The sequence below is a fragment of the Natator depressus genome, chromosome 20 (genome assembly GCF_965152275.1).
Source record: "Natator depressus isolate rNatDep1 chromosome 20, rNatDep2.hap1, whole genome shotgun sequence".
Lineage (NCBI taxonomy): Eukaryota > Metazoa > Chordata > Testudines > Cheloniidae > Natator > Natator depressus.
Window position 1 is genome coordinate 14,938,429 of NC_134253.1, and position 23,217 is coordinate 14,961,645.

At 61.6% G+C, this 23,217-nt stretch overlaps 1 protein-coding gene across 1 annotated transcript; it reads right to left on the reverse strand.

The window, feature by feature from the left end:
• Positions 1–441: 441 nt before the first annotated feature.
• LOC141975290 (syntaxin-binding protein 2-like) lies at positions 442–21,050 on the reverse strand. The gene is given in 21 exon segments (XM_074935585.1): positions 442–521; positions 1,055–1,212; positions 1,619–1,677; positions 1,726–1,800; positions 3,920–4,009; positions 4,406–4,512; positions 5,839–5,977; positions 6,314–6,394; positions 6,718–6,820; positions 7,123–7,238; positions 7,695–7,752; positions 8,702–8,809; positions 8,953–9,083; positions 13,092–13,176; positions 13,509–13,657; positions 14,800–14,903; positions 15,636–15,714; positions 16,685–16,761; positions 17,361–17,442; positions 18,399–18,448; positions 20,956–21,050. Coding segments are annotated over 21 exon segments (1,968 nt in total). The 5' UTR covers positions 20,993–21,050.
• Positions 21,051–23,217: the final 2,167 nt, after the last annotated feature.

Genomic DNA, 23,217 nt, shown 5'->3' on the forward strand with positions numbered 1-23,217 from the left:
ACTGGACAGACACAGCCTGGGGCTCAGTGGCTGGGTCACATCCCCCCCCAAAGCCAGATGCTGGTAGCAGCCTCTGTGCGCCCCCCATCGCTGGCAGAGGGGTGACAGGAGTGGGAGGGAGAGGGGCTGTGCTTTGGGTCCCAGGCAGGGGAGGTAGGAATGGCTGAAGCTGGTAGATAATGGAGCCTGACTCTCCCCCTACCCCATCGGGGGCAGGGTGGCCACGGGGCACAAAGGGTAACGGCCCTAGAGGCTGTGCCAGAGGGAGGAAGCCTGGCCTGCCCCCTGCCCGAACAGCCAAGCAGCCTGGGGGTCCTCCCCCCGCCCAAGAACTGACACCACAGCCAAGAGTAGGGGGGAAGGTGCCTTGTTGAGAAGAGCAGGTGGAGCTGGGGGCAGCAAGCTGTGGGGGGCAGAGTCTCTGTGGGGAGGGGGCTGCTTCTAGGTCTCCTTGGGGTCCAGCTGGTTGAGGGTTTGGATGTCATCCAGGAAGCGCTTGGGGGTCAGGATGTGACTGGAACCTGGGGGAGAGAGAGGTGGTTGGCAGCGGTGGGCACAGTGGGGCAGGTATGTGGCTGGCATCACCATCACCCCCATCCTTGCAGCTGGACCCTGCTCTAGTGCAGGGGGGAGGGACTGTCTTCTACCCCCCGTGGCCTGGCACCGCACCTCTCGTGCCGCTGTACCCTGCACAGCCAGGCAAGAATCCACGCGCTGACAGTGTTCCTCACCCTTGGGTCTTCGAGGGGTGTGTGCAGGGGGTGAGCCATATCCCTATGGGAGTTACTGGGGGTGTCTGACTGGGCCCCCACACATGGTCCCTGGATAATGAGAGGCCTGGGGAGCCAGAGGCCAGGAGATCAGGCGGCTAGATACAGGCCATGTGGGGCAAGCACATCTGTTCCCAGGCCCCCGGGTGTGGAGGACAGAAGGTAGCATGGGAGCCCTGTGGGTGCTGGGCAGGCAGTTCTAGGGTCTCCCCCTCCCAGGGGGTCCCAACTCTCCCTGACCGGGCATTCCAGCCGCCCTTCCCCCGGGGACTCACCCCACTCACTGATCACCACCTCCCACTTGCCCTTGGTGGCAGGGGTCACTTCGTAGGCGCAGCGCATCTCAGACATGGACAACCCACCCAGCACGTAAAAGATGAGGCGCGGGCCCGTCCGGTACTCGGCCGCTGGCTTGTTCTTGTGCCAATGCCCAAAGCGGGTGCTGGGGGGAGAGAGGGGCAGTGTGGATACCAGGGGCTCGCTGAGGGAATGCCAGATGGAAGGGCAGGACCTGGAGGAGGCTGGGGGGCAGGCCCTGCCCAAGGGAGTGGGACAGGAGTCCCAAAGCAGGCAAGAGGGAATAGGGGAGGGTGGCACCTGCGCTGGGCTGGGGGTGCTGTCTAAAGCTCGTCCAGTCCCTTTCCTCCATCCTGGGCCCTGGTGTGTTGAGGGACTGCTGGGGTGCGGGGTACATGGTAAGAGGGGTCCAGGGCTCCAGGCTCTTGGACATCCCCTCCCGCGTAGAGGGCAGGGTCCTGGCCACACACTCCCAGGCACAGAGGCTCCTACATCCTGGGGTGTGTGTGTCAGGGCTCTGCCACCCACAGCCCAGCCAGGCTCAGCCTTACCTGACAGCAGCCTGGGAGCTGGTGGTAGGGACCGGGTCCGACACGAAGGGGACGGTAGCCTGGGAGCTGGTGGTAGGGACCGGGTCCAACACGAAGGGGACGGTAGCCTGGGAGCTGGTGGTGGGGACCGGGTCCGACACAAAGGGCCACAGATTCTTGTCCAGTTTGTCCTCAATGATGTCCTGGCAGGGGGTGGGGGGGTGGAGGGAGGACAGATCAGCAGGGGCCAAGCAGCAGGAACCTCGGATCTGGTGGCCAAGCCAGGCCCCATTGGGGTGGAGGGGCTGGGACAGCTCCTCACTGAATGATTGACAGTCCCTGGGGGGAGCAGCCTGGGGCCCCCTTTCCAGGGTGGGGCATGGGGAGCCAGCAAAGAACACGCTGACTCCTCCAGTGATGCCCCCCCATCTCCCCACATCCCCCTCAGCTGCTCAGTGCCCTGCTGTGAACTCCCCACCCATCCACCGTTATGAGGAGGGCGGAGACCTCCTGCAGCCAGATCCAGGGCCCCTCATTTGGGGGGTGGGGGGGGGGAGGCAGGGGGCTGCCCTCAGTGCCCCTTTCCTGCTGCGGGCAGATCCAGGCCCTGCCTCTTGCTCCATGAGGTGTGTCCCAGGCACGCAGGGGGCCCAGGATATGTTACATCCTAATGCCACATAATAGGGGCTTTTACATTAGTCTGCTGCATTGACTTGTACAGGGAAGCTTAAGGCCTGCCAAGCTGTGGCTGGCGCAGAGAGGGGGCACCCCGATTGGATTAGGCATGGGATTGAGGCTACCGCAACTGCCTGCCCCAAAATCCCACAGGAGGAACCATCACAATGCTGGAACAGGGGCCTGGGAGCCTCCCACCTGTGATCTGCCAGGGACAGGAGCTCCGGTCGGGGGGGTTAATTCTTGGCCTGGAGGAGCCCCAAGCCAGTAGGTTGAAGGCAACTAAGTGTGCCCCCCCACCCCCTTGAGGAGTGCCCCACAGGACAGGGTGATGAGGGGCTCAGCCCCCAGCAAGGGTGGGGGGAAGGAGTGACCATGTCACCTCTCACAAGCTAAGCAGGTTTGGGCCCAGGCAGTGCTTGGATGGGAGACCTGTAAGGAAAAACTCCTGGGTGCTGGGGGGTGCTAGTGAGTCAGCAGAGGGTGCTCTATAACCCTAGTGCAGCGCTTGGGGGCGCTGTACTGCAGGGGGCGTGACCAGTACTGTGCTGCAGGAGTTCATCCTTTAGATGAGCGTCACACAGCTGCTCCTCACTGGAGGTTAGACCAAGGACCCTGCCAGCCATTCAGATTCCAGTGCCAGTCACGACAGTGTGCTGCCTGGATCCCCTGCACTTCCAGCCCCACACACTGATCACCTCCTGCTCTAGACTCTCGGGCAGCGCTGCTGGGCGGCTGTTAATAGCTGCCTGCCACTCCTTAGGAAGAATTCAGCCCCGGTGAGGGACCGCTGTATAAACCGCCCATGGCCCACCCAAGAGGTGGCAGCATCTCAGCACTGGGTAAGACAACTCCCCTGCACTCATGTCTATGATTTAAGACCCCTAAGGACGGCAGCAGGAGAGGACTCTCTGATGAGCCCCTCACATGGCTAGAGCCCTGCGCAGATACAAAAGTGTGGATGTGCATCAGCCCGCGATCCACAAGCCGCCTTTTACCTGTATCCGCATCCTCACCGGCAGCAGCTAGCGAGGGTGGGGAAGGGGTCTTGCAGGGAAGGGGCAGCGTGGAGGGGTTGGGGGCTGGGGAAAGGGGCAGCGTGGAGGGGGCGGGGTCTCGAGGAGAAGGGGCAGTGTGGAGGGGGTGGGGGCTTGGGGGAAGGGGTGTCTCATCACACGCTCCTGGGGGGTCACGAGCGACAGTACACAGCAGCAGCAGAGCATGTTGCATCACAGTGGGGTGGAGCGGTGGGGTGCCGGGGCCCCACCCACTCCAATCCCAAATCCTGCTGCCCAGGAGCTGGTGGGGACACTGGTGCTGCTTGAGCTGCTGGACAGGAAGCAGCACGGCAGGGCAAGTGGGTGCTGGACAGCCCCGACTCTGACCTGTCGCCCAGCCACTGGCTGCAGGCCAGCGGCCCCGAGCGCGCTGCATCCCCCAGGCTGCCTGAGCCGGACGCCACGGGCCAGGTGCTGCGGGGAGTAGAGCCCTGCACGGTTGTATCTGCAGCCGATCCACTAACCGCAGAAACGGTGCGCAGATATGCAGGGCTCTACACATGGTTGACCCCAAACCAACCCCCCCCCTTGGGCCCAGCCTGCCAGTTGTGACCCCACCCCCAAGGCCAGGAAGCAGATGGCCCGGTACCTCCATGATGTCCTTGAGCATGGGGGTCCAGCGGGAGAGCTGGTAGCTGGACTCCAGCCGCACCTTCCTCTCCGGTCGCAGCAGCCCGCTCTGGGGGAGGAAGGGAGAGGGGTGAGAGGCAGCAGGGAGGAGGTGCGGGGTGGGAACGGGGGCAGACAGGGAGAGCGCGGCCTACCTGAGTCGCGCCAGCCAGGCTGGCAGGGGAGAGGCAGAGAAAAGAACAGAATGGATCACTGAGCGAGAGAGAGAGAGAGAGAGAGGAGGGGAGAGAGACTGATGGGAGAACAGAGCTGCTTCCCCCCATTCACCACATGGCCACCCCAAGCAGTGGTCACCAGCTCCAGCTTGCTGGCGATCTGAGGTCCTGACTGGGAGTAGGTCACTGCCATAGGGGGGCACTTCCAGGATGGCCTGGGCTCCCCTGTGCAGCACAGATCTGCCCCCTGGCATGGGTACAGCTGCTGGCCCCCGGCCCCAGTCCCTTACCCCAGGCGTGAGAGAGATGCCCAGGAACTGCATGTTGTGGATGATGTTGCTCTGCTGCTGGATGTTGGCATGCTGGATCAGCTTGGTGAGGTTCTCCTTGTCCACACCTGCACGGGGAGAGACAGGTCAGCGCTAGCACCCCTGGGACGCACCCACAGCCCAGGCACATGAGTCCGTGGCCCCAGGAGTCCTAGTTCCCCGATCAAATCCTGAGATCTTGCTCTTCCCACCACTCTCAGAGCTGGGGGTAAACCCAGGAGTCCTGGCTCCCAGCCCCCCTCTAACCCACTAGACCCCACTGCCCTCCCAGAGCTGAGGATAGAACCCAGGAGTCCTGGCTCCCAGCACCATCCGCTCTAACCCACTGAACCCCACACAGTTAATGATCAAATTAGGTTCTTGCTGCTCCTCCCTCAACAGGTTCTCTTGGGCGCTGGGGGCAGGGGTCTCTCTAGTTCCCCCTGGCAGTGCAATGGGAGCCCCCGTCCCCCTGATCTGGGCTCCCCCTTCTGCGGCCAGTCAGGTGCAGAGTCAGAGCCGAGGCCTGGCTCTTAAAGGCTGTGAGGCCTTGAGCTGGAGGGAGGGCAACGTGCCCCACCCCTGCCCCCCCAAACCATTTACTGCTGCTTAGTGCAGACGGGGAGGCCTGGCAACTCCACAGCACCCCCTGGCCAGGAAACTGGGCAGCCAGGTAGCCAGAGGAGCCACATGAGGGCACTCTGGCCTGAGCAATGGGCACAGGGGCAGTGCCTGAGCAGGGTTACAGGAAGGGCCCCGGAGCAGGGCCCTGCCCCACCGAGCCAGCATGGGGCAGGAACTGATGGGGGAAGAGGGACTGTGCCAAGTGTCAGGGTCAGGGAGGTTCCCCAGGCCCTGGTGAGTTTGGGGAAGGGGCTGGATGCAGCAAGAAGCAGGGAGCTGGTGCAGGGATGACACAAGGGGTGGGCAGGGGACTGGTTGCAGGAGGCTCAGAGACAGAACATGGTATCTGACCAGCCTGCAGGAAGGGAGGGATGTCCCCCCTCCCTGCAGAGAACAGGCCAGGGGACTGCTCCAGGTGTGTGTCTCTCCATCCCCGCTCCCTGCAGAGAATGGGCTTGGGGGAGCGTGGAGGGCGGACACTGCTCGGAAGGCAGCAGCAGGGAGCAAAGGCCGCCAGATCCGACCTCAGGGGGTAGTGTGGAGCATGGGTGCGGCGCACTGGCAGGCTTGCAGGCACCGAGAGGCGGGCAGAGGGGAGACAGGGCTATAGAGCCAGGCTAGACACAGGCCCTGGGAAGCGGCTGGCCGGGAGGCGCCCTGCATAGCAGGAGGGCTTGCCAGTCTGAGCAGTGCTATTCCCCACCAGCCCCACAGGCCTGGGCCCCACTTCCAGGAGCACCGCCTGCAGCAGCAGGCCCCGCAGTGCTCCCCCTGAAGGCCTGTGGCATTACCATTCTTCAGGAAGATGTAGATCAGGATGATGCGGATCTTGTCGTAGGCCTGCACGCTGGGGTCCAGCAGTACAGGCACGATGATCTTCATTGGGTCCTTGATCTTCTTCCCGTCCACGTCCGTCCCCATAGCCAGGTCCTGGGGGCGGGGGGATGGGGGTGCACACACAAGGCCCAGGTCAGGCCACTCTGCTTCCTCCCGCCCCCGCAGCAGGATGGGAGATGTGACAGCCCCCTGACCCACAGCTCGCCTATCCTGTGCCAGGGCCCCCTCCTCCCTGGGGTCAGCTCCCTCTGGGGTGAGCAACTGGCCCCCAGGGAGTAACCCGAGCCCCATGTCCTCCTTCTGCACCCCTGGTGCTGCATGGGGGGCTGACCCTGGCTCCAGCGAGCCTGCGGGTCTGAGACCCCTCTCTCCAGGCTGAGTCCATGAGCCAGACTCTGCCCCCAAGCCAGGCTCTGCCCACAGACCCACCTGCTCCAAGCTGCACAGCTTCTCCACTGTTCCTTTGAAGTGCCGCATGCAGTGGTTGGCCAGGTTCAGATGCGTGGAGTACTGCGGGGAGAGACCGGGGCACGGGGGGAGTTTACCGTATCACTGGCTGGTCCAGAGCACCTGAACCCCCCAACCCACAAGGAGGGCCCCTCAGCCAGAGAGGCAGCCCCAACTGGCTGTAGAAGCCGAGCATATAGGGATTGTTTTGCCCAGCCACCATATAGGGCTGCCATATAGGGATTGATGTGCAGCCACCTCTGGGGTGGAGCGGGGCAGCTGGAGGGGAGGATCAGGAGGAGGGAGCAGCTTCCAAAACAGGCCCACGGCTTCTCTGTTAGTCACCATGAGGTTGGGGGCTTGGAGATCAGCAGGTGTCAGGGTACCTGTGCCAGTGGCCAGGAGCTTTCTGTTGGCACATGGCTCAGTGGCACCAGGAGTGGCTCCAACAGGCTGGTTTGGAAGCCCACCAAGGCCCTCTCCCGAGAGCTGCAGCAGCAAGGCACGGGCTTTACCCAAGGGCTGTCCTTGGTGGGGCTAACGTGGCAGCTCTGGGCACTGACAGGCAGGCTGCTGCCCATGGTGCCACACAGCACCTGGGGGGAAAATGGCTCTGCCCAACGGGACAGGTCAGCAGCTCTCATCAGGCAGTAAAGCGGAGTACCCCAGAGTGCCCTGCCCCCCAGGAGAGTCCCTACTGTCCCTCACCAGCCCCACAGAGCACCCTGCCCCTCCCATCAGCCCCACTGAATGGCCTGCCCCCTGCCCACTAAAAGCCCCAGCCCCGTTACCCTGTTAACTCCTTCTGATACTGGGGCATCTTCTTCAGGATCTGGGACAGGTCGTTGATGTTGGCCTGGAGGGAGGCGGTGGTGAGATCCCGGCCGCTCCCAGTGCTTGGAGCCCCCTGCAGGGCAGAGGCAGCAGGGCGGGTCACTCAGGCCACGCGTGGCTGCGGCTTAGGTTAGACCTGCCCTTTCCAGGCCAGCTGGAATGAGACGGGAGCCCTGCAACCCGAGCGCCCCTCAAGGTGTAAAGCAGCAGCGGGCCAGGGAGATGCCAGTGTTGGCTCCCTGCAGCTCTCCCTGCGCGGTCCCGATCCTGCTGTCTGACCCCGCCCCATGGGCCTCTGCCCTCCCCCACTGTGGGGAGCTTCAGAGCTGTGGCTGGGGGCAGGGGACTCCACATACACCTCTAAGCCCTTTACAGGCAAACCCTGGGAGCAACGGGACAGCCCCCCCGCTCCCGCCAACCCCTCCTGGGGCAGCAGGGAAGCCTCCCCTCCCCATCAGTGGCAGTGGGATGGGTCCCCCTGTCCCTCCGGCCTGAACTCCCCAATCGCTCCCCCCAACACCTGCCGCACCTTGTCCGTGGTCAGCCTCTTGCTCTCATAGAAGGTGCACAGCAGCTCCGTCACCTTCCTGCAGCAGGGAGAGGGGTCAGGACGGAGCCAGGCACTGTCTTGGAGGTAGGGGGTACCCTGTCCTATGCTACAGGGGATGGAGCCCCCGCCCCACAGGCACCAGGGTTCTCTGCCTTAAGAGCCTCAGACAGGCTGGGGGAGGCCCTCTTCCTAAGTTACCCCAAGGCAGAGTTCAGTGCACCTCTGGGGGCTCCTGGCACCCTGCTGGGGGGGCCTGGGGGCAGCGGCAGGCCCAGCAGGAGGTTGGTGAGGGACTCACTCAAGGGAGCTGCAGGGTGCATGGGGAGACCCTGGGATCGGGGGAAGACAGTGTCCAGGCAGATCCCCAAGAGGAGATGTGGACAGTGGCTCTGGAAGGGAGCGCTCAGGGGTCCTTTGGGGAGAGGGGCTGGGTCCAGGGGGTCTCAGCACTCAGAGAGGAGTATGTCTGAGGGACAAGCTCCAGCACTGGGTGGGAGGGGGAGGGGGGGCCCTGGCACTGAGCAGGAGAGGGGTGTGTTGCGGGGGGGTGTCCCTGCACTGGGTGGGAGAGGAGTGTATCCAAGGGGTAGTGGGGTTCCAGCACTTGGTGGGAAGGAAAGGGGAGGGGTGTGTCTGAAGGGGAGGATGGGGGAAGTCCCGGCACTGGAAAAGAGGGGGAGGGGTGTGTCAACGGGGTGGGCTGTCCTGGCACTGGGTGGGAGAGGTGTGTCCAAGGGGGGAGTCCTGGCAGCGGGCGGGGAGGGGAGGGCTGTGCCAAAGTGGGGGTAGGGGGTCCCAGCATTGGGTGGGGAGGGGAGAGGTGTGCCGAAGGTGGGGGGGTAGCGAGACCCGGCACTAGGCAGGGCACGGAGTGGTGTGTCCGGGGGTGGATGGGTCCCGGCCCTGGGTGGGGCACTGAGGGGCATGTCCGGTGGATCGGTGGGGCATGGAGGGGTGTGTCAGGGGGCAGGGCTGAGCGCGCTCACTTGGAGACGTCAGCGATGTGCACGTGGCGTAACTGCACCCAGAGTTCGTCGTCTTCGTCCAGCAGCGCCTCTTTCTCCTGCGAGTCGCTGATGCCCGTCGTCTCGTACCTGCAGGGGGGAGATGGGGTCAGACTGTGGCACCCCTCCCCCCAGTGTGGGGGCTGCGGAGCAGTGCAGGTGCCTGGGCCACATCCCCCCCAGCCCGCCTGAGGAGGGGTGCGGGGCGCCCCCTGCTGGCAGCCAGGCCCTACTTGTAGGTGTCTTTCTCGATGCTGAGCAGGTCATAGGCCATGGCCTGGTAGGTGAGCTCGTGCAGCAGTGGGGACACCAGGTCGAAGCTTCGGTCCACAATCAGCAGCTGAGAACGGGCTTTGTCGGGGCCCTGGGGCAAAGGAGAGAGAAACCCATCACCTCCTGCTCTGGCAGAGGGTTCCTGGCCTGGCTTACATGGCACAATCCAATGGGCCCTGGTGGCCTGAAACTTCACTACCCACCCTCTCTGTGGCCCAGCCCCCAACCCTAGGGGGAAGCCAAGAGACACGCCCCAAGCTAGCTGGGACGTGCCCTGGGGTCCTGCCCTGACCAGCTGCACTGCAACGCCCCCTGCAGGGACGGGCTACCTGCCCCTCATGCAAATAGCAATGACCCCCTCCCCCAAGCATGCTCTCTGCTCGTGCCTCTCCACCAATGGGAGCATGCCCCTTACAAGGCAGCTCCCTGACTGCCCCTTGCTCCATATGCTGTGTGGGGACGGGGGGGGGGGGGAATTACACTAGAAGGGCCTGGCTAGTCTATCATTAACCAACACCAGGCCCAGAAACTCTTTGATACAAGGTCCCAGAGGGGGACGACAGGACATTATCCCTATGCCCCACCTTGCATCTGAGCTGGGACCCCATATGAAGCTCTAGCTCCCCAGTCCCAGCCTGTGTGGCCCCCCAGCATCCAGTGGGACAGAGACCACGCAAATGGTCAGCATCTCAGACCCACACCATGGGGGGGCTGGCCCAGCCCCCGCTTCCTGCCTGATCAGCATGCACTGCCCTCTTTGCGCAGCAGGTGGCGATAGGAGACCAGCCCTGCGCTCTCATGGCAAACGGCTCTGAAACCGACTCCAGCAGCCCCAGTGGAACACAAGCCCACCCAGGAGCACCTCGGCAAGGGGCTGCGTCTGCTCTTTGCTGGGTAGCACAGACAGTCGGGGGTGGGTGGGGTGGGGACGTACAGCCCCTGATGCTACCCCAACTGTCCCACCTCAGTACGTGGCCTGATTTTCAGCCACGCTCAGGAGCAGAACGTCGGACCGGCCACCACCCACCAGCCTGGCAGGTCTCCACAGCCTCTGGGTAAATGGGTTGAGGCTGACGGGGGAGCGCCTCTCTTGGAGGAGTATCTGGCTCCCACCACTGTAGCACTATCATTGCTTCATCCTGCCCCCCCATGCACGTGGTGCTGGGCAGGGCTGTCACCCCATTGCAGAGGGGGATGGAGGCCCAGAGGGGCTGGGTGACTCACCCAAGGTCACACAGGGAGTCTGTGGTAGAGCAGGGACATGAACCCAGAGCTGGCGCCATCATTCCTCTCTAGCCCTACCCAGCCTGGATGGGTTGCTATGCTCAGCCCCCACCCCCCACCCTTCCGGGACTCTGCTCACACCCTTTGCCAGTTCGGCTCTGCTGGAGGGATCCCTGAGTGCAGATGGGGGCTGGCAAGACCACCGGATCACCCCACTCTGCCCAGAGCAGAAGGGTGGTTAGTGCACTGGTGGGTGCCACAGCACTGCCTGTCCCAGCTACCCCTCAGGGCTGGCAGCTGGGAAACATCAAGGCAAGAGGGACTAGTGCAGACAAGGCCCCAGGGTGCCGGGACCGCAGGCTGGGTGGCTTTGGAGACCTGACTGCTCGAGGCCATGCTACAAGAGACCCTGGGGTTCTTTCTGCGCCAGCTGGCGAGGCAGGGGCACATTGGACTGGCCAGCCGGGAATATGCTGCATGGAGCCAGCATTGCATTGAGAGCAGGGGCTTGAGTCAGCACTCCTGGCCCTGCAGTGGGCATGCTGTCTGGATTCTATTGAAGGGGGCTGGGCAGGCAGGACTCCTGGCTCCTATTCCTGCCTCTGCCACCTACTCCTGGCATGCTGCTCCATGCCTCAGTTTCCCCCCTGTAACATGGGGATAGTGCTTTCACCTGTGACAGGGAGGCTTGGCAAGAGCCTCAGGAATATCCCTGGGGGGACTCAACGGGAGTAACAGCAGCAGGGTGTGCACAGAGCAGGATTTTCCCTCCCGAGCGCCATTATCAGCTCCTGAGAATAGCCCAGATCAGACTGGGGCTGCAGGCTGGAGCCAGATCTGCTGCAGCAAGTAGCTCCAGTGGTTAACAAGCATGCTGTCAATCCCTTCCCTGGGTAGATGGTTTGGGCAGCCAGGTGCGTGCCAGGCTCCCCTCTGGAGGCAGGCCTGTGCTGCCAGCTGTGAGTTACAGAGTGTCTGTGCCATGGCAGCCAGCTATCCCAGAGGGGGCCCCCCTGCCCGAGACTGGTAGCATTATCCCCATTTTACAGATGTGGAAACTAAGCCGTAAATAGGGGAGGTGACTTGCCCAAGGTCACCCAGCTGGGAATAGAACCTGGGTCTCCCATCCCAGTCCAGGGCTCTATCCACTAGGCAACACTGTCTCGGTGGATGGGAAAGTAGAGAGGAATGGTCATGGATCCACAGGGTCGGTGCCAGGGTCCCAGCTGTGGAAATCTCTGGGAGGAAGCCCTTTGCTGTGCCAGACCCCAACAGGTCTCTCTCTTCCTCCAGGACAGGCCACATGGCCTTCCCGCCTCCTGAGACTGAACCGCTAGGCTTCACCCCGTGAGCCCTGCCCAGCGAGTCCAGCTGAGACAGATCCTGGTAGAGACCCGTCCACTCCGCAGGGCCCGACGCCCCTCAGCCCGGGTGACAGGGCCACTCACCCAGCGTTGTCAGAACAGTCGGGTTTCTTAGGCACCTGGACCCCAGCCCGGGCAGCCCAGCCCACTGAAGGTTAAAGCAAGAGGCCGTTCTGGTCAGCCCAGAGCCCGGCCGAGCTGCAGAGAAACCTGTTTTCAGCTCCGGGTCTCTCACTCAGGGCCTGTCTACATGTAAACCACTTCAGCTGCTCCGCTTCAGTGACGCCGCCTTTCCCATACCCCCGAGCGATGCAATGGCACCGACCCAACTGCCTCGTGTAGACCAGGCCTCGGCCTGACCTTGGTCAGTTCTCAGGCGAGAGCTCCCAGCTTCCCGCACTCATCCCCCAGCTCAAACCTTCCCAACCCTGTGTTCTCGAGCTGGGGGCCCTGCTCCAATTCCCTGCTGGGAGCATCCAGCCAGGAGCCATTGGAGCTGGCACGGTCTTTCTGGCCCCCAGGCTGATCTGCGTTGGATTCTCTTAATTTCACCAAGACAGGGAGGTGACACCCCCCCCACACCCCGCATGACTCTTACCTTCCCCAAGAATCCTTCCCCTTCACCCCCTGCCAGAGAAGCCAGGAAATATATAGGGAAACTGAGGCACGCATCAGCTTCATAAAAGATATTACAAACATTCCCAGTTGGTCACAGGTGCACAGTCTCCCAGCAGCTCAGCAAAGGCTGGAAGCAAGAGCAGAGGCAACAGGAGGGAGAGATCTGGGCAGGCCTTGGATTTTACATCACTTTCCTTCTCCTAGGGGGGCAGGAACTACTGGGTTTCCCGTGTGAGAATCCAGGGCAGGGTGGGTTTGCAGCTCCCCTCTGCTGGGGGTGGGACGGGGATGGCAGGAGCTAGGGGAAGCCCACAGGCCAGGGCTGACTTGTGGCTAAGGCTCAGGAGAGCTGGGTTCTGTTCCTGCTCTGGCAGACTCCCTGTATGCCTCAGTTTCCCATCTGTAACACAGGCCACCCTGCCTCCCCTGGGAGGCTGAATTCATTAGTGAGATTCTGATACCATGGTGATGGGTGTAGGAGCACACACAGACAGGAGTGTCCAGGTGTGGAAGAGGCTCTGTGTGCGAAGCTTAGTTCTGTGACCGAACTGCCCTGTTTATAAACAGAGAGATTGTGCTGGGCACACACTTCCCCAGTCGGTGCCTCGGTTTCCCAATCTATACAGAGGGGATAAGGACACTGGCCTTTGTAGAGCACTTTGAGATCTGCCCACAGCCAGTGTTAGAGAAGGGCTGGGGCCATTAGTCCAGGCACACAGGGAATGCTATTGTTCTGACAACCCCTCAGGATCTCCAAGGGTGTCTAGACCCCACCCCTCCCCCCGCCAGGATCTCCGAGCAGGTTCTAAATCACTCCTCCTTCCTTCTACTTCTCATGTGCTCCCCTGCGGCTCTGTCCCATGGCAAGGGCGTGGCCAACACAGCTCGCTCACCTCTCCCATGCTGGGCTCGTATGCCTTGAACGCCTTGAGTTTGGCCAGCACAGCGTGCGCCAAGTGGAAGTTATCTTCATGGTCCCTGCAGCAAAGACAAACCCTGTGGGTCAGAAACAGCTCCTCCCCCGGGGGCACACGCACTTCCTGTAGGAGGTAACCAGGTACCCTCGCCCTTTGGGCACACTCACTTCCTGTAGAGGATGGCTGGGTACTTCTCCATGGCACACTCACTTCCTATAGGGGATAGCTGGGTACCCCTCCCCCTGGGCACACTCACTTCCTGTAGCGGATGGCCAGGTACCCTTCTCCCTCTGGGCACACTCACTTCCTGTAGAGGATGGCTGGGTACTTCCCCATGGCACACTCACTTCCTATAGGGGATAGCTGGGTACCCCTTCCCCTGGGCACACTCACTTCCCGTAGCGGATGGCTGGATACTCTTCCAGGGTTTCACACAATGTGGCAATCTGCTCTGCCAGCATCTCCATCTGCTTGTTCTTTTCGAAAAAGCGGTAGGGGCTGAACCAGTTGTGGAAGCTCTGTGGCCTGTCCAGGGAGTACACCTTGGGGATGGGGGAGAGCAGAGATCAGACCCCGGTGCCAACTGCTTGCAGCCAGGCCAGCTGTGCCCCATACCACGCCCCTAAGATGCGCTGTTGGATCAGGCCAGCCAGCAGAGCTGTAGCGAGCCCCTAGTGAGGGAGAGATCCCTTTGCCAGTGCCACTCCTGTTGTGGTAGAGGGATAGCGAGCCAGAGATTCATGCACCAGCCTGGGATGAAGATGCCCCAGGTTCAGGTCCTTACTTGGCTGCAGACTCCCAGGTGCCCTCAATGTTGGGGGAGGGGGCTTGGCGACGCTTCTAGTCTGGCGAAAGCCCCAGCATAGCCACGGGCAAACCCGGCACCAAGGCGCGTCTGCCGCTATCGCTTATTTCACTGGCTGAACAGAACGAGCCATTGGGACAAACGTGCTTGGACACCAATAAACAGTATCGGCCCATGAAGGGTTTGCTGGTGCAACGGGACGGGTGAGCCAGCAAAGCCTCCTTACGGACACTCAGCTTATACCAGCCAAAGCTTCTCTTGGCACAGCTGGCACCAGTACCCCAGATGAAATCAGCTAGAGTGGCGAAAGGACTGCTTTGCCAGCATAACGGCATCTACCCAGGGGCTCTGCCACCACAGCTGCATCAGTTACAGGGAGGATTTTTTCTCTCATGTCCCTGTAACAAACCCATACTAACAAAGCTTTTGTGTGTAGACCAGGCTCATGTCTCTCTGTGCCTCAGTTTCCCCATCAATGCAATGGGGCTGACACCACAGTCCTGCCCCTCAGGGGCAGGAGGGGTGAAATCCACTGATGACACAAGGAGGGGATGGGGTGGTTGGGTAAAGGGCAGGCGTGTGGAGTATCGGGCTGTCTTGCAGGCCTAGTATAAACCATCAGTAAGAGCTGGTAAAGCCAGGGAGGCAGGGCCCTCCTCCCCCATACATCTACCGTCCCCACCAGGTGCAAGCCAGCGATTCCACATCTCACAGGGTGTGAGCAGCCAGCTAGTCCCTGCTGCCCTGTGCTGGCGTCAAACCCGGGGCCCTAGAAGGGAAAGGTTCCCCCGCCAAGCCACATGAAACAATAAGGGTGGGGTGTCGTACGTCACCATCCGCCCCGCGGACCTGCTCCTCTAAAGCCCGGCCACCCCTCACCTGGCTCTCATAGGGCAGGAAGGCCATGTTGATCTCCTTGAGGGTTTTGATGACCTTGGTGATCCGTGACTTCCTCAGCTCCTTGAACAGAGGCTCAGGTCAGGCTGCAAGGCAAAGGCAGTGGGTGGGAGTGACAGGCACAGGGCTCAGGACCCCCAGCACAGCGCCAGCCCCCATGGACGGGGCCAGGACGGGCACAGCAGGGGCAGTAGTGCTGCACACCTGTGGGGAACCTGGGCAAGCCAGCAGGGCCACACAGGAGTCAACGATGAGTCCAGCCCCCCCGAACCAGAGTCATGCCGGGTTCTCGCCTTCTGCAGCATCAGCAGCGAGGGGGAGCCACAATCTCTCCTATGCAGCCCCTGTCTCACACCCTGCCCTCAGCCCCCCCACAGGGCTGAGTGACTGGAGTGTACAACTCAGGATGATGCACAAGGAGGAACGGGGACTTGGGCTCCCCCTGCCGCTGTAATGGGGAGAAGCAGATATGACCCTGACACACTGGGTATTCTGGTGGTGTCCCATCCCCCCACCGAGTTGGGACTGATGGAGCAATGCATGCTGGGAATGGTAGCCAGAGGCCGCCTTTCTGGGCACACGCTGCAGGTGTCTGTGAGCCGTGCTGGCTGGAGGCAGGCCCGTGGGGGAGAAGGGGAGGAAGGGATAGGTGGTCATTCGGTCTGGCCTGCTGGGGCTGCATCCCCCTGCAGGAGGGCAGAGCATAATCAGGGGGGTGCGCACTGGCCTGCCGGCAGAGAGAGACCCCCCACCCCCAGGCTCCAGTGTGCTGCTGCCCAGGCTCCCAGCTGGGGGATCCCCCGACCCCCGATACTCACGGCTGAGGAAGAAGACGTTAGCTGCCTTGTAGTTGAAGGTGGGGGTGCCCTGGAAGTCATTGATCAAAGCCTGCACCGACTGCAAAGTGGGGAGAGGGGGGTTGTCAGCACCTGCCGAGGCCCCTCCCTGCTGCTCAAATGGCCCAGCCCATGCCCAGCCCCTGGTGACTCAGGGCCTAGCATGATGCCATTGGGAGGTGGGCTGGTTTTCACCCCCCTGGCTCTGGGCTCCCTCCCCGCCTGGAGCAGGGCATGTGCCCATGTGCCCGGGACATCCTCAGGGCCCAGCCACATCTCTCGCTGGCACAGAAGTGTCCATGCCCGGCCACAGATGGGGCCTGGCATTGCCTTGCTGCTGAACTAAGTGGGCTCTGAGCAGTGCCCAGGGAACAGCCAGCCGAGCAGCAATCCCAGGCAACTACCATCAGGGCCCCCTCCCTCCCCGGGCGCCATGCTGGGCACCTGCAGCTTCGCCACGCCAGCTAGCCTGGCAAGGTGTTTGGAACCTGTTCAGACCCCTCGACCGGCCATTGTGACAGGTGAGAACCTGGCTGCCCTGTCCCAAGCCCCAGGCCCCAGCTCGCAGTCCTCTCCTACAGCGCTCCCTCCGCGGGCAGCCCCTGTGGGTTCTGGGCTTCACCCTGCTCTGCCAGCGCCCCCTGCCTCTGGTCTCCCTCCACTCACCTCGCTGCTGCAGATGCAGGAGCCTCCTCCCCAACAGCCCCTGCTCCCTGAACCTCTACCTCAGCGAGTCTCCTTCGCTTTGAGTCTCAGTTGAGGTCGCCTCTCTCCACCTGCTGCACCTGCCCATCCAACCCCCACAGGATTGCACTGCGGAGAGGTCTGGGGGACAGCCTGTGCCTCACGTGGCAAAGAACATGAAGCCCAGCTCTGGGCAAGCAGCCTCTTGGGGAGCCCTGACTGGCCCCATTCCCATCCTGACGTTGTGCTGCGCATCCCCCCGGACAACGCCACCTCCAGGCAGCACTAGGAGCTGCCCCGGGGTCTCCCCTGCTCCCCATCCAGTTGCCCCAGGCCCGAGCTCCTACCTCCTCCACTGGGCTGAGCAGGTAGATGGCCTCCAGGCTGGGGATTGGCTCCCGGCACTTGTTAATATCTTCCACAACTAGGAGAGAGCAGACACTGGGCGCGGGTCAGTGTGTCCTAGCCACCTGCCCCAGCCGCTCTGCACCAGGATGGGGGGAGGGGAAGCCAAGGGGCACAGTGACGTTCGCTGGCAGCAGGCCGGGGCGTTCCAGAGGCGACAATGCAGCAGCCGCTTTGATGTGGGGCCATGGGCTGTGATGCTGCCACAGTATGGAGCAGGGAAGGAACGGCCCTCTGTACTGTGCTGGGGGCACCCCGCTAGAGCGCTGGCTCAGCTCTGTGCCCCTCAACCCCAGGGCTCCTCCACCCTGGAGCAGGGAGCCAGCATTCCCCCTCCCCAGCCAGGACCCTGCCCACAGCATGGGGGAGGAGCAGCAAGGAGTTAACGGGAGTCTGAGAAAAGCGGTGAAGAGGTTCCATGGGCTGAAAGTGCCGGGCTAAGGGAACCCGACCTGGCTGGGAAGGTACCAATAGCAAGGAGGGCGTCTAGGGGGCTGCAAAGCGGGGAAACTAGATGCAAACGTGAACATAGACAAGTCAACTCCCTGACGGTGAGGTGTATCCAAGGGGGAGGGGAGCCCTGGCGGGGAGAGCAGACGGGAGGGAGGGGCCACTCACGTGTGATGCCTTCGTCCACGATGTCGGACATCATGCAGCATGATGAGAGGATGCGCGTGCTGGGGTGGTCCATGATCAGCACCTGGGGTAGCGAGAGGTGAGCGCTCCACTTCGGATGAACTAGTCACTGCCCTGAGCCCAGCCGCCCACCATCATCATCCACAGCACAGCCAAGGGAGCAGAGCGACTGCTAATGGCAGACCCCTTCCACAGCCCTTTCACAGCAGAGCAGCAGGGCCGGTACCAAGCCTGCACTTTGCTGAGCTGACCGTGCTAAGGACTGCGTGAGGAGCTACAGGGAGAGTGGCTCCGAGCAGAGTGGCTGGTACGAGATGTAGGAGACAAACCTGGGACACCCGGCCATTCAGAATGGTTCCATCCTCCTAGACTGGAGGAGATCAGCCTCTTCGCCCAGGTGACAGGGTGAGTGCAAGAGGCAGGGACAGAACCCAGGAGTCCTAGCTCCCAGTCCCCTGCTCCTATCCACCAGATATCCGCTCCCCAGCCCTCGGACAGAACCAGGATCAGGGCACAGAGAAATGGAACGAGGGGAGTCTCCGTGTTCCCCTAGGAAAGCCCTGTAGGCCATTGGCCCAACATCTCCACCACCTTCCTGCCGTGCCGAATGCTCCCTCTGCCGCACCGGCCTAACCCGCTGCTCCACATCCCCCAGCCCAGTCCATGCCGGGGGCTCAATAACCTGCCTGCCCAATGGTGCATACTGCCCCCATGCTTGGCGCTCTCCTGCTCCTCCTCCCACCCAGGCTGATTCACTGGTTCCAGTGGTCTGATCCGGTGTGTGTGGGGGGAGATATGGGGCTAGCTGGACAAGCTGGGTCTGATCCAGCGCAGTGGGAAGGCAGACATACGCAAGCCTAGCTGGGGACGGATGATGGTCTAGACAGAGCAGGGATCTGATCCAGCAGGGAAAAGCTCAGGTTCCTAATGAATCTCAAGAGGCTGGAGGGGGAGGAGCATGATATATGGATACAGCATATCCCCAGGGGGACACCAGGGCAACAGGTTCGGCCTGCTTACCTTCCATTCTCTTTCCTTCTTCACACTGTGAAGGACAACGCTGAGGATCTCTGCGAGGGAAAGAGACGGGGATTAGTGGTGGGGCTCGGACGGGACAGCTGTGCCCTGAGCCAGGACCCACTGGCTGGTGGAAGGACCCCTCGGAGAAGTGGCTCAGAGGCTGCTTTCAGGCCAGCTAGTGATATGCTCCTAGCTGAGCCCCCAGTCAGCGATCGTGGTGGGGTGACAGGCTAGATGGGCCATGGGTCTGATCCCCCTTCCTTTCTGCCGGGCTGGATACGAGCGCAGCTGAACTAAGGATCTGGCCCCGTGCAGCAAGAGAACAGATCCTGTCCAGCACCTCTTGACTGGAGGGGATCCAGGGACCCTCTACTGTGTGTGGGGGACAACAACACAACAAAGACTTCAAATCCTGAGTCCTGCACATAGAACCCCTCCAAGGCTTGCCCCGCTCAGGGAACTGCCGGCCTGTCTCCTGGGCACCTTCCACGGCCCAGCTAAGCAATTAGATAGTCAGCTCTTCGGGCCAACCACCATCTTTTTGTTGGTGATGACTGGCGCTCCTGGGCACTACCGTAATACACCTAATGAATAATGTACAACGCCTTGCAAAATGGGGCCTTGGTCCATGACTGGGGCTCCTGGGTGCTACCATAATACATCTGTTTGTTTTACCCCTACGAAGCACCTGATTCTGGCTGGTCCCGTAGGGCAATAGCCCCGAGACCCTGACCTGTGCTCTCACTCTCACTCCCACTCCCGGTAGCTGGTGTGCGTGAGTGTACTGCCCAACATACTATGTTTCCCCCATAACTCAAGCAATGCCTCTTCCTACCCCACCTCTAGCCCATCAGGACTTGGCTGCTCGGACCTAATGAGGCTCCAGGGGCTATTCTGCACCAGGACGCACTGGCCTCCCTGCTGCTTTCCTGCAGTTCCTTTACACCTGTGGCATGCGGACGCCCCGTTCACTGGGGCACGTGGGGCTCTAGTGCAAGGTAAGGGGCCGGCAGCACAGACTGGATCCAGACATGGTGAAGGCAGACATGAACCTGCTTTCTCCACGCAACTCCGCCCAGGCATTTTGACCCTGAACTGCAGTTACAGCTCCCGACGCCAGCCCTGGGCTGCCCCCACCAGCTGTGCCAGTGCCTCTCACTACTGACTGGAGCCCTTGCTATCCCAGCCCTTTCCTCCCCCCCATTCCCAGCTCCGCCAGTGCCCCTCACTCCTGTCCACAGCCCCGTGCTGTCCCAGCCCTGGGCTCCCACCCACTCCCAGCTCCGCCAGTGCCCCTCACTCCTGTCCGCAGCCCCCTGTTATGCCAGCCCTGGTCTGTCCCCCACCAGCTCTGCCTCACTCCTGACCCGCAGTTATTGCAGTCCTGGGTTCCCCACCTCACGGCTCTGCAGATGCCCCTCACTCCTGTCCGCAGCCTTCTGCTATTCCAGCCCTTTGCTCCCCCCCCCCAATTCCCAGCTCTGCCAGTGCCCCTCACTCCTGTCCACAGTCCCCTGCTATCGCAGCCTTGGGCTCCCACCCACTCCCAGCTCCGCCAGTGCTCCTCACTCCTGACCCGCAGCTATTCCAGTCCTGGGTTCCCCCCCTCACGGCTCTGCAGATGCCCCTCACTCCTGACCCGCAGCCCCCTGCTATTCCTGTTCAGAGACCCCTCTTGAACCAGGGCAGTATGGCCCACCCCAAGTATTCAAAAGTCACGTGTCAGGCCCTCCTAATTGTGCGATTTAGTGAGGAAAAGCTAAGAGAAGAGCTAAGGGTTGTTAGCACCACCGGCCGTCCTGAGCTGTGGGGCACTTTTGCTCTGTCCCAGTTCTGGGGGCAACCATGGAACATCAGAACTGAATCCACTTTCCAAGGGTCTTTTAAACCCCAGGTCTGTGGTCTGGATTTAGCCACAGGCCCCGTCCACTGCAGCCTGGGCTGGAGATTCAGCAGTGGGTTGGGCTTCTGAAGTACCAGAAATGGGTTGGGCTTCTGAAGTGTAAGGCTTTAACTTGCTCTCTCCTACATTACAGCTATAGCCTACGCCAGCTCTGTGTTGGGGCCGGGCAGAAGTGTACTGCTTCACTACGTTACAAAGTGGCTATGACGTCATTTTTCTCCTCGCGCGCAGCCGTTACCCGTTCTGACAGGCTGTTTATAATTCTAACTTTACTAGTTTTCAGAGGTTGTTCGGGGGGGGGGGGGGGTGCAAGGTGGAAGTTTCGCCTAGTGCACAAAATATCCTTGCACCGGCCCTGGTGGGAGTCATCCTGATGGAAAGAGATGACGACGATGACGCCCCCCCTAAGTGCAGCTACTATGGGAGGGGGCAGCCCTTGGGGGTGGGGCAGACAGCCTCCTCCCCGTCCTGGTGTGTGACAGGCAGGCGGGGGGGGAGCTCTCTGCTCCAACTGACTCCTAATCCTCCCCGAGGGTGAGACACCCCCAGGAGCGCCCCTCCCAGGGCCCCCCAACTGGGCCCTGCTCCCCCAGACCCACACCCAACCAGACCCTGCCCCCGACCGGGCTCAGACCCCCCCGGCTCCGCACTCACTCTTGTGCACCACCGCCTTCAGCCCGGACGGGGCCATCTCCGCCTCTTGCCACGTCCCCTCGAGCCCTGTGGGTAGAAGTGGGACTCAGCTGTGTGCGGGGTGGGGCTGGAGTCAGGACTCCTGGGTTCTGCCCTGGCTCTGCTCCTGACCTTGGGCACGCCCTGGCCTCTCCCTGCCATGCTCTGGGGAGTGTCTGTGATGCTGGGCGACGGCCCCTAGTGACGCTGAAATCAGTCACTGGTGGATGGGCCCAGCCCCCCCTAGTGTCACTGATGGACGGGCCCAGCCCCCCCAGTGACTGATTTCAGTATAAAGCAACTAGGGTGCTGGCGGGTCGATGTCTGCAAGGCTGAAGACGGCCGAACGCCACAGCCCCCCACTTCTGGCGCTGCGAGGGCTGGGCCTGGGCACCAGTTGGCGGGCGCCCGGTGACAGGGCCACGCAGGTCCCCAGTGAACCCCCACCTGGTCACGTGGGGCGCCGAGGGAGGCGGGGGCTGTCACGGAGTGTGGGGGAGTCCAGGCCCTGCACCCCTCTTCCTGGGATTCACTGAGACTCTCAGCCAGCCAGTAAAACAGAAGGTTTATTGGACAACAGGAACACAGTCCAAAACAGAGTTTGTGGGTACACCCAGGACCCCTCAGTGAAGTCCTTCTGGGGGAGCAGGGAGCTTAGACCCCAGCCCTGGGGTTCCCTGTGTTCCTCCACCCAGCCCCAAACTGAAAACTAAACCCACCGAGCAGGTTCCCTGCTGCAGCCTCCATCCACATTCCTGGGCAGAGGTGTCACCTCCCCCTCCCCCTCCTGGCTCAGGTGACTGGCTCTCAGGTCTCCCGTCCCCAGGGCACATTCCCAGGTCAACACTCCCCCCTCCCTGCTGCGTCACATCGTCACAGGGGCCTCGGGCAGGGTTAAAGCGAGGACTGGGTTGGGGTAGTGGGGCCTCAGCCCACTCCAGTCAGGGCCTCCCACTGAGCTGCAAGTCCCCCCTCCAACCAGTGTCCCCCCCCAGCAGTGTCCCTCGCCCCCCCCCTCCACCCACCTCCCCCCTCGGTCAGGCCTCTTGCCCACTTCCAACCAGCCTCCCCCCGTCAGCCAGGCCCCTTGCCCCCCCTCTACCCAGCCCCCCTCAGCCAGGCCCCGTGTGGTACCCAGGAACAGGAGCAGGTCGAATGGAGTTGTTGCTGGCACCCAGTGCCGAGAGGCTGAACAACAGCTGGAGTTGGTTCGTTACCCGGTGTGCTACACCCAATAATCACAACGGGGTGGAGAAGCAGAAAAGTTTATTTGCAGCTGCAAAAAGGTACAGGGAGAATAAAATCTCAAATCCTGCACACAGAGCAGGAAGTTACACAGGCTTTTACACATCCTTTTTCCCAGCATACTTATCCAATAGCAAGCTGCCCTAAGTATTCATATAACCAGGCAATCCAGTTCCCAGCTAGTGCCCTTGTTCTCTGTATCATTTCTTAAACCATAAATAAAGCTGCTTTATTCAGCATTGTTCTTCCATATCTGCCCTGTGTGTCCTTGCTTAGTTTCAGGCAATCTGACTCTACAACATATTGTTGCAGATCCTCAGCATAACTGCTGCGAGTGCCTCCAGGCGGGAGGGGGGGCCGAGGACACCTGGGCCTAGTGCGAGGGGGCTTCATCGACACTCGTGGTCTTCCATCCCCTCAAGTTACCCAGTGGCCATGCCCCAGTGTCCCCAACAGAGTGAACGGCCTCTGCCCGTCTTGCCCTGTCGGGAATGATGTCCTTCAGCGCTGCCCGGGTGCGGGGAGGGCTGGAGCTGCACGCGCCCAGTGACTGGAACGGACTGTACCACTGCTCAGCCAGTCCAGGCCCTTCCTGCACGGAGTGGCGGGAAAACATGGTACAGTCCCAGCTGGGGTGGAAACAGTCTGAGGTAAAATTGTCCTGGGAGCTGCCAATGGCGGGAAAAACTGGTTGGATCCAGTTACGACTGGGCCATGATTACCATAAACAACAAGATGGCGGTCACAAGATGGCAGTTCAGACGCCATCTTGGATTGCTGCTCTGTCTTTACAAACCCCATATTGAATTTAATATACACATATTTTAACAGACTATAATCCTATAACAAAACACAACCAACAGTATATAGAGCAGTATAAACAAGTCATTGTCTGTATGACATTTTAGTTTGTCCTGACTTCGCTAAAGCTTTTTGTGTAGCCTGTTGGTGTACCCCCTGGAAGACCTCTGCGTACCCCCAGGGGCACCCGTAACCCTG